Source organism: Colossoma macropomum, unplaced genomic scaffold (genome assembly GCF_904425465.1).
Source record: "Colossoma macropomum unplaced genomic scaffold, Colossoma_macropomum, whole genome shotgun sequence".
Classification (NCBI taxonomy): Eukaryota; Metazoa; Chordata; class Actinopteri; order Characiformes; family Serrasalmidae; genus Colossoma; species Colossoma macropomum.
In genome coordinates, this window is record NW_023494803.1 from 24,766,118 (window position 1) to 24,776,069 (window position 9,952).

The 9,952-nt window shown below is 39.6% G+C and overlaps 1 protein-coding gene across 1 annotated transcript; it reads right to left on the bottom strand.

Moving 5' to 3' along the window:
- Window positions 1–2,544: 2,544 nt before the first annotated feature.
- On the bottom strand, window positions 2,545–9,480 carry LOC118824186. The gene is made up of 6 exons (XM_036594172.1): window positions 9,266–9,480; window positions 8,871–8,938; window positions 8,702–8,764; window positions 8,458–8,541; window positions 5,844–5,970; window positions 2,545–4,287 (listed from the first exon to the last, which is right to left on the bottom strand). Exons 1-6 carry the CDS (start codon window positions 9,381–9,383, stop codon window positions 3,857–3,859), a joined length of 891 nt encoding a protein of 296 aa, XP_036450065.1. The 5' UTR covers window positions 9,384–9,480; the 3' UTR covers window positions 2,545–3,856.
- Between the last annotated feature and the right edge of the window lie 472 nt (window positions 9,481–9,952).

The following is a 9,952-nucleotide window of genomic DNA, read 5'->3' on the forward strand; positions in this document are numbered from 1 at the left end:
GGTTTAGAGAAGGTTCCTCTGATGTGCCATCTCTTTAATTCAGCAGCAGGGGGCAGCATATAAATACAACCAGCATACCACTCTCTATTAGCCACCACTTTCAGTGCTGGCTAGGATATGCAACAATTTGAATGGTTAAGGAGTTGTTTCACAGAGTGGGTGTTATAGGCATATAATGTGTTCCCATTCACATTGTGTTAGAATTGGAGTAAGTTCTTGGTGTAACATCTTGATAAGATTAGACCCCTTTCTGCAAGATAAAAGTCCATTTGTGTGTGTGTGTGTGTATCTCTCTCTCAAGACCCACTGATAGAAACCGATTTGCTTTCTCTTGTGTTCATGGCAGATAGACCCCCAATGTGCTTTGCTGTTGGTTTGTGGGTTCTTCTTGAATAATCAAAAGCATTTAGTTCATGCAAATCTTTGGTGGGAAGAAGTGATTTTTTTTTTTCTTCGTTCAGAGGTGCTGGACTCAGTATTAGTCAGATGAGCATGTTGGAACATAAAATTTGTGTTGAAGTATAATTGTTTTTGTGTGCGTGTGTGGACCCAGAATTTCTTAAGAAATGTGACAGATTAAACCTTGAATCATGGAGAGGCGTATTGGACGCATGCCATATGCTGTATACCCTCAAAACAAATGGGCTCAGGTGTTTGGTGTTTGTCCAGTTCTCCTCCAGGTCTCTCCTCCCTGGTCAAGAGCTCCTTTTAAGGACCCCATGGTTATTACTTCAGAGGCAATTTGTTTTTCGTGAGGGGTTGGGCTCCTTCAGAATTTGAATAGCCGTTGAGAGATGGAAATCTGAGTTGTTATTGTCCAAACATCTCCCTCTCATCATTCAGCACTGTTTGTGGAATATGCCTACACTCTTAAAAGTAAAGGTGCCAGAAAAGATTTTTTGGAGCCATGCCATAGAAGAACCACTCTTGGTTTCCTGTAGAACCTTTCAGTGGATAGCTCTAAAGGAGCCAATTTTGTAAGTGAGACCTGTGAGTGTGAATAACTTTTTTTTAAGTTTAAAAGAACCACCACACATTGTAAAGGTTCTGTCTATACCAACTGACAGTTCAGAGTCAAGAACCTTGTTTTTTAAGATTGTAAGATCAACCAGAATGAAAGAACTCAAACTCTTGTGGCCTAATCCATAATAGGTACCAACCTAAATAAACTGTCATTCGTATTTGGCAGCTGAGTGGTGGTTTATCTTGCTATAGTCTGTGTTCTCTTACAGGATGAGTGAGCACTGTATGAGACTGTAGTATGCACAGTTCCAAAATTGGATTCTTAAGTTGCACTGCTGTTTTGAGACTTTCATAGTTTACTACTGTAAGCTATCTGCATAAATGGCCATTAGAACGAACCAACAGTTTCTTAGGCAACAGCTGGCAGGTTCTAGCTGAATGCGACCATGTTCTAACTGGTGAAAGTCATGAGCTGCATTTTGTTCAAGGAAGGATCAATGGATCTGCAGTTGCAGATAATTTTTGCCACCATAAACATTTGAATTTATGTTGTATGTGTGATGCTTTCCACATGTCTGCCATGGCTTTGGACAAAGGAGAACTGCACCTCAGTCAGAGTGGCATTTAGTTGGGCAGAGAGGTCTGCATGTTGGTTTATGTCATCCCACTCCTCTTCCACTCTCTCACCTCTTACAAAGTGTCTTGCAAGTTTTTTTTTTTGATTTCAAGTGGACAACAGACTTTGTTTAAAAAGTATAAATAAATTATTTGATTTTTATTGCAGATGTGTAGTGGTTTTTAAATACATTTGTGTGGTGGTGTCTGTACTGCCTCAAGTGATAAATGAGCAGTAAAATAATACATGTACTGTATTATTTTTATAACCTAACGATGAACGGTCTGACTGACACTGTATAGGCCAAAATTTGTGCTTATCTTGCATGTAGTGGCCCTGCAAAATATTCACCACTTGTCTAATTCAGCCAGAATTGCATAATCACGTACGCTGCAGAAACGGATACTTGATTATTCGTGCTCGCTAATTTGCGTTTGTGATTAAACTCATTTAAATCACCGTTAGAATTCATATTTCTCTTGGGTAAAGAGAAGACAGCTGTATTCCCAACAGCCTCAATGTGTATTTTATCATGATAATTATGTCAGCTGGGAACCATTCACTAGGAACAAGCACATTGTTTTCTGTATGGCTGGAAACAGGAAGGCCACCATACTGCATCTGCACTTCACCTACTGAGCATGTAAGCTGTTTTTGGTTTAAAACCTGTTGTAGGAGGAAGTTCAGGTCTTTAAAGTGCTTTAACATTGGCTGGTGCTTCTAGTAACCCACAGATCTCAATGTTCAGTATTTTTTTTAATTCATCCTACAGATTTACAATTGAGATCTTTTGAAGTGTAGGTCACCTTCTCACATGACAAACCTTTTTTTCCTAGCATAAATTTTTACAAAGATTTTTACTTGATAAAAACAGTTAATGACATAAGTAATCTATTTGTAGCCATTAGTCAGAGTTCAGTGTTCAAGACTGTAGGAAAAATAAATAAGCTGGACGATTACAGAGACTGATTGCTGTTAATAAGTCAGTGATACAGCAGTAGGGAAGAACAAGGCACAGCCTGTTGGCTTGTGCTAAATAATATTAAATGTATTTGAGCAAGATTAACATATATAATTTGTATGCAAGCCACCTACACATTTCTGCCGCAAATGACTGTAGACTGAGTTCAAACATCACAACTAACCTCACAGTTCTGAACCAGATTAGCTTCCCGAATTAAATATATAAAAATAAATTAATCAGAATGAATGTAATAAGTGAAAAGGGGCTGTTGAATGTTAGAATTTGTTGAATTTGTTTACTTATAAGTAGAGAAACAAATAATAACATGATAAAATTTAAATATATTTTATTTACATTACATCTATGGTACAGTTTTAATTCATTTGTGCATAAACAAACCTTTCAGAAATGAACCGTTTTAAATTTGCTCATAGGATACAGAATTCTCCCATTGTTTATTTGGGGAGGCTTAATTGTAACACCGCATTACAACTAACCCCTAATTAACTAACCTAATTTACACGTGTTTTAAAACAGTGCTATATAACAACCATCAAGAGGATGATTCACATGACATAACTGTGAATTCTGTGACTTGAACACAACTCCATATTCATAAAACACTTATGATGAAAAACTTCAAGGCAAATCTTGGGAAATATCTTCTCTGATTGTTGTCAAAATGTGTGGACGATGTGGAATACGAGAACATGACTAAAAGCATGTTCAAGTACAAAATATATGTTACATTCTGCCCTGTGTTAGTTTGTGCCCAGCTGTGCCCTAAATCATATCACCAGAATGATTCCCTCCCAAATTGTACACATTGGGGCAAATACTGAAGTTTAACAATTGGTCATTGCTATGTCTGCTCTTCAGATGGTATGTAGTTGCATTTAAGGTTTCTAATATTTGACTGGAACTAGCCCTATTTTGCAACACTTTATCCATGTAGACTGGAAGTAGAATTTTCTAGATTACAAGTTTTACCAAATTTCTGCTTTAACAGACAAATGATCTAAGTTGTTCAGCACTTTTTCTGATAATTACTTTCTTTATTTAGATTTATTTTATTGTACAGCCAGCTGCATTAACAATATAGTTCCCAAACCTTTTGGCCCTGTAAATACTGTATCTCAGCATACTAGCAAGTTGATCCTAAATAACAGGATAAGGAAAATTCCTCAAGGATGATAGTATGTTACATATATTTGTATCACCCTTCCCTAAATCCATATAAATATCTGTTTGTCCCCTTCTGTTCCATACCTGGTGAACAGAATTCACCTGTTCAGCAATCTTAACCATCTCCCTCATGCACTCTCTGCATCTTTCACTGGCTGTCCCAAGCTGCTATTTATGTCCCCATCTATCCTCCAGTACACTCCATGCGTTTGCTTTTGCCGGGGTATGTTTTTCTGCTGTGTCATGTAGCCTGCTGTTTGCACAGGACTGATCTGACCTCTGTCAAAGTTTGTTAGACTTCCAGACATGTTCCAGGAGAAAGTCCACGAGTTACCCTGCACCACACTTCCACACCTTCTGTCTTTGATGTGTGGAAGTGTGTCTGGTTCAGATCTTCTAGCCGCTTCTTCTCCTAAGCCTGGAACTGTCACCGGCGGACTGGGCTGCTGGAGCTCTTTAGGATCCAGACTCTGTCCCTTTACCTCATCCCAGAAGATGTCCCTTTGGGTTGGCCTGGATACCAGTCGGATTCTTTGTGGTTCCTCGTCGATTCCTTTAACTGTTGAGATCAGCAGTGTTAAATGAGAAGCTTTCAGCTAATCAACGTTTAGATTCTTATTTTAGTTACATAATGAAATGTATTTAAAGCACTGTTCAGTCTGGATTAGTTTTACTAGGTGAATCCCCTAATGTCATTTGTATGGGATTTGATTGGATAATTCATACGAATGAAATGAAAGAATGAAATGAACCGTTTAGCCAACTGTGTCTGAACACATCGGAATTAGACCTCCGCATTTAACCCATCCGTGCAGTGAAACACCACATACACACTAGTAAACACACACACACTAGGGGGCAGTGAGCACACTTGCCCAGAGCGGTGGGCAGCCCTATCCACGGCGCCTGGGGAGCAGTTGGGGGTTAGGTTCCTTGCTCAAGGGCACTTCAGTCAGATACAGGATAACTATCTATGTATTTTTTCTAAATTGAAGGGACTGAAGTTAAGGGTGGGCAAGTTGACTATATTTATCATTATCATGGTAAGTTTGTTTCAGTAATTCTGGTGTGCTATGTAGCCTCATCACAGTAACAGCCCAAACCAGACTCATCTATGCATTTGGTTTACACCACCCAGGGTTACTGGCCAATATAGGCACCTCACATTAAACATCACAGTACTGATTTCACATGCTGGCATTTAAAAAGCCTACCATAACGGAACCAGCATCTGAACAGGGTACATACACACTAGAAAATAGCCCTGAATGTATTATTTTTGAATCATGCATTGTATTGTGAAGTCAAATCTCGGGAACAATGTGGATATTGTAAAGTGTTGGCATGTGGTAAAAATCAGTGCATTGTGGAACTTGCAGGAGTTTAGGGTAGGGGTAGGATTTGGGAGGGTTAGGGACTGGGTACGGTTCGCTGGGCACTGGGTAGGGTTCTGGGGGGATGGGCACTGGGTAGGGTTCAGGGGGTGCTGGGCACTGGGTAGGGTTTGGGGGGGCTGGGCACTGGGTAGGGTTTGGGGGGGCTGGGCACTGGGTATGGTTCCAGGAGGATCTGGGCATTGGGTTGGGTTGGGGGTTGGTTCACAGTTTTTATCAAAATCTGCAAGGTTTCCATCACTCAAGTCCATATTTCTTTTATGATTAGGTTGACAAATTTGTCCTACTTATCTAGACACGCTGATTATGCTGTCTTGGACTCCAGGCCACAGATGGCTGTGGCATTGCCGGGGATCACCACCCTGATCTCCTGGCAATAGCACCTCTGCTTAGACAGGCAATAAATTATTGTTTTTAAATTATTATTATAATAGATTATAGTATGTTACCGGTACCAGTATGGCTCAACACTATAAAACCATGTAACTCTACCAAAACATATCATGTATTTAAGCAGGGGGTCCCAAACTTTGTTCTTGGAGATCTGCTGTCCTGCAGAGTTCCAACCCAAATCCAACACACCTAAAAGAGTTAATCAAGGCTTTCAGGAGCATCTTAACATAAGAATCAGAAATGTCGGAACAGAACTGTCCAGGGTGGGAGACCACAGGGTGGTTGGGCACACCTGTTTAAGCTGAATGTTATGATACTTTATACTCACCAGTGGAGGTGTAAAATATTCGTTGTTTTGCTCGCCTCTCTCTAAAGTTCCTCTGCTGGGCTTGACGCTTCTTGTTTACTTGGTGAGTAAGGACTGTCTGCGCTGGAAGAAATCCTCCCATGTTTCTCTGTGAAAGCCATACAGTGTACATCTCTGACTCAGCCATTTGAAAAATGCAAGTCGTTTGGTGACACATTTTAAGTGACATCAGTTCAGTACACTCCTTAAAAATGGTTCTTCAAGGGTTCCTTAGTAAAGACTGTGGTAGGTATAGAACTAGGAACTCTCAAAGAACCATTTGCATGCTTAAAGGGTTCTTTGCATCAGGAAATGGAGGATGTGTTGTATATGGTTTATGGTATCTTTTTTACAAGCAGGAGGAACTCTATATAGCACCAAAAAGGGGTTTTCTATTGTTACAAGCTTGACAACATAGCAATAAAAGAACCCTTTTTGGTGCTATATAGAACCATTTTCAAAAAGGTTCTTGAGCATCATTTCAGATGCTGTTTAGTTTAAATGTTTAGGTTTCCTGATGCCGTGTCAGAAGAAATATCATTAACTCTTGATTGTGTTGGAGATTCCTGAGGGGAGGGAGGAGCTCTCTTCCTGCTCCCTGTACCCTGAAAGTGGATCCCATGGAGGAAGCACTGTGGCTGCAGCCCAGCCCACTTTCCATTCCAGCAGCACCGTAATCAGACCCAGTGGGACCACCAGGGCAAGGCTCAGCGCTCACCAGCTGTCTGCTTCTGCCTCCCGCTTTATCCTCATCTTATGAGCTACTAAACACCACTTATTAATAATTCATTTTCTGAGATGTATTTGACTTACTATAACTACTGACAAATCAGCATCACTTCAAATCAAATCATAAAATAAGCAGTCTAACCAGTTGTGAAAAAACTTACTATGAAACATCAGAAGGAACAAGCAGGTTTTGTAAGAGTTTGGGTGAATAAATGGTGGTGTGATGATCTATAATAGCAAAGAATGATCCATAGTACCCTCCAAACATGTGCTCGTTAAAATAAAGGTTCCTAAATAGTTCTTGGCTTGACATGCAGTTCTAGGAGAAAAAAGACTTTCATTGACATAGAATCTTTACATTTTCAGAAAATTCTCCACACTCGAACATCTCATTTACCAAAAAAAAAAATACACCAGCTGCCATTTTTATTTTCTAAATGTTTCAACCTAAATGGACCATTAGAATAGTCCAAAATTATTTGAACTTAAGTATCTTAAATCATCAAAGGGCCCATATCATGGAAAAATGTCTATTATTTTAAAACTCCAAATTCCATATGGTCCATACATATAAACTAAACTAAAAAAAAACAGCCTATTTTGAATTCACTAATTTACAGATATCCGCCTATTCAACCTGCAGTTAACACCCCCTGTTCACTTTGAAGTAAAATGGAGCGTGTCCACCTGTGCTGCTTTTTTAGTAAGGCATGATACAGGGCAGCCAATCAGGACAGAGTTCATTTAAATATATTAGTCTTCAAAGCACAGTGGTCATGTGTAACTGTTTTTAATATATAAACCCACAGAAACATCAGGGAACAATTAAAAATTGTAGTATATATCCCTATTTAAAAAATGTTAAGGATGTTTTTCCTTCTATAAAGAGAGACACAGGCTCTGTTCAAAATAGTGTACTACATACTGTTTATGTACTGATTGTGCCCAAAGGAAGTAAGCAGTTTAGGAAGTAGTAGCATAAATTTCTTTAGCATGCCAAATATCCCTGGATGATGTCCCACTTTGGCCAAGCTTCCAGCATGCAGATAGAACTATCTTTATGATATACTGCCACTAATAATGCAACACATTCATTTCAAGATAAATAACGTGCAGTTTCTAATATACAGTGCACCAGTGGGGAACCCTCAGGGTCAGGGAGAAGACCTATCAGAGACAGCCTAATGTCTGTGAAATATAAGAAAACGTCTATAATTTTTAGTTCTGTTTATTCAATATAATCATTGTGTTTGTTGTATTTAAACTCTGCAAGTATTGTAGTAAGACTCTAATTATTAAGTTCTGGTTGGAAACAAAAGTTATATTCTTAGAACACCCAATGGAAAATTATCCAGTCAGGATTTTCTTCTCTGTGGTATCTAGGTAGATACAGCCAAGTTAGCTCTCCCATTGGTTAGGATTTCCAGAGCTAAACTGAAGGTCCAAAGTGTCAGATTAACTGCCAACACAATTAGAAAGTATCAGGGGAATCCACTGATCATGTTTTAATCTACAATGAGTTGGAATTTTGTGAGATAAATGTCACTCTAGGCATTCTGGAAATCCTAGAAATGTTGCTGACTGTGAAAATTAGTATTCACAGTCGGTCTCTGTTACAAGATTTAAATAAAACATAGTTGGATTAGCTCTAAAATTCTGTTAAAATCCCATAGGGGTGCTATCAGAAAGTAGCACAGGGTTTTTTCCCACCCACGTTTTTGAGTTTTGACAGTTATTGCCTGAACTGAAGGCTTAGCACCAATACTCACAGCTTCCCACTGCAGTACACTGTATGCTATTGTGAACACAGCCAAAGTTGTCATATACCGGAGATGCATTCGTATATATTGTAACAGTAGCTCTATACCTGATGGTTGGAGCCTGCGCCATGGCGCCCTCCCCAACTGGGGTTGGAATACTGGTGGGCAACCCCATCTCTCCATCCTTTGGCCTAAAAAGAATTTTTTTTATTAAATAATTCTTGAACATATTACAATCACACCTTTTTTTCCAAATTGTGACCCTTTTGTTTGCTGACACACTTCATCAGCCTTCACTACTCTAAGCAGGAGGAAATACCGCAAAAGTCAGTTGGGCATATGTGTGTGTACCATGAAAGCATGTTCATCAGAAGCCATGGAAGGCTCCATAAGAGGTGCTGTTGGTTGCCATGCCTGTGAGTACAGGAAAATATTCATGGTCAGTACCAACATCAAAATCTCTAAGTTGAATACTCTGTTCTTGTACATCCATACTGAAGCATATGGTAAGACTTCAGACCTTTGCTTGTTGTGGTGGATGAGACTTTATGATGCTGTGGCCTGTTTTTGCATACAGGTTCTGCAAGCCTGTGAATTCAGTTCCCAAATCACATTCATCCACACAAAGTTCAAACTAAAAGATGAGCAAATGGCAGACAGTTGCACTGAACATTTATGAAGCAATGAAATTACAACAAAGAAAACATATACAGTCCTTTTGTAGGCACTTGAAAGGCATTTATACAGCCTAATAGCTTAAAAATAACAAGCTAGAAAAGTGGGCCACTAGTTCAGACTACAAAAAAGGAGCGCTTACTTTTGAAGTGACAAGATAGACAACATAAAGGCTGGAAAAGTCAGTGACAGAACAAATATAACACATTCATATCCTGTGTGGATTAAAAATGCACTGACCTGGTAGTGAATGAACAATTTGAGGCACATGCTGCTTTAGTGGTGGCAGATGGCTGGTGTGCTGGTGGCCCACAATACCATATTGGTACTCTGGTGGACTTTGTGCAGCAGTGATCATCCATGGCGAGGCTGGTTGACAGGATGGTTCTTCCTCCTCTAGAAGACTCTGAGATGGTGCAACTTGGCAAATCTTTGGTCTTGAGATGCTGTTTCCCATTTTAAAGTCACTTCAAAATGTCCTTGACGTCTCCAGCGAGTTTCTGAGAAAGTATTCGTAAAAATCTACTGCAATGTGACAGAGAAGCACATGCAGGAATTTCAAAATCACATTTTTTTAGGCTAGACTGTAAAAGCCCAGTAGCCTTGATTAGTGTGAAATGATCCTTAGAGTGGAACACAGCCAAGCATGACAGTTACCATTCCAGGATGCAATCCAAGGCCCTAAGCCTTTGGCCCATATCGCTTTCACCTCCAAAGCCCAGAGTCATCTTCTTGTCCGTTCTCTCTTTTTTCTTGATAAAGCCTATGAGTCTGAAATCCACTTTGTCTGTGTTCCACAGGAGTCGTCCATTTGTTTCCACAAGGATTATGTTTGGACCTGAAACACTTGGACCTCTTGAACTTTTATAGGAATTCTACGAAAACTATGGCAAACTTCTGTTACAAACTGGCAGGTGTTTGCCCCTC

Excerpts from the sequence above, each read along its gene's own strand:
- LOC118824186 (XM_036594172.1), bottom strand. The coding sequence starts at position 9,383 with ATGATCACTGCTGCACAAAGTCCACCAGAGTACCAATATGGTATTGTG. Across the intron at positions 8,542-8,701 it reads CTGATGAACATGCTTTCATG|GCCAAAGGATGGAGAGATGG; the intron begins GTACACACACAT and ends AATTCTTTTTAG. Across the intron at positions 4,288-5,843 it reads AATATTTTACACCTCCACTG|TTAAAGGAATCGACGAGGAA; the intron begins GTGAGTATAAAG and ends TGATCTCAACAG.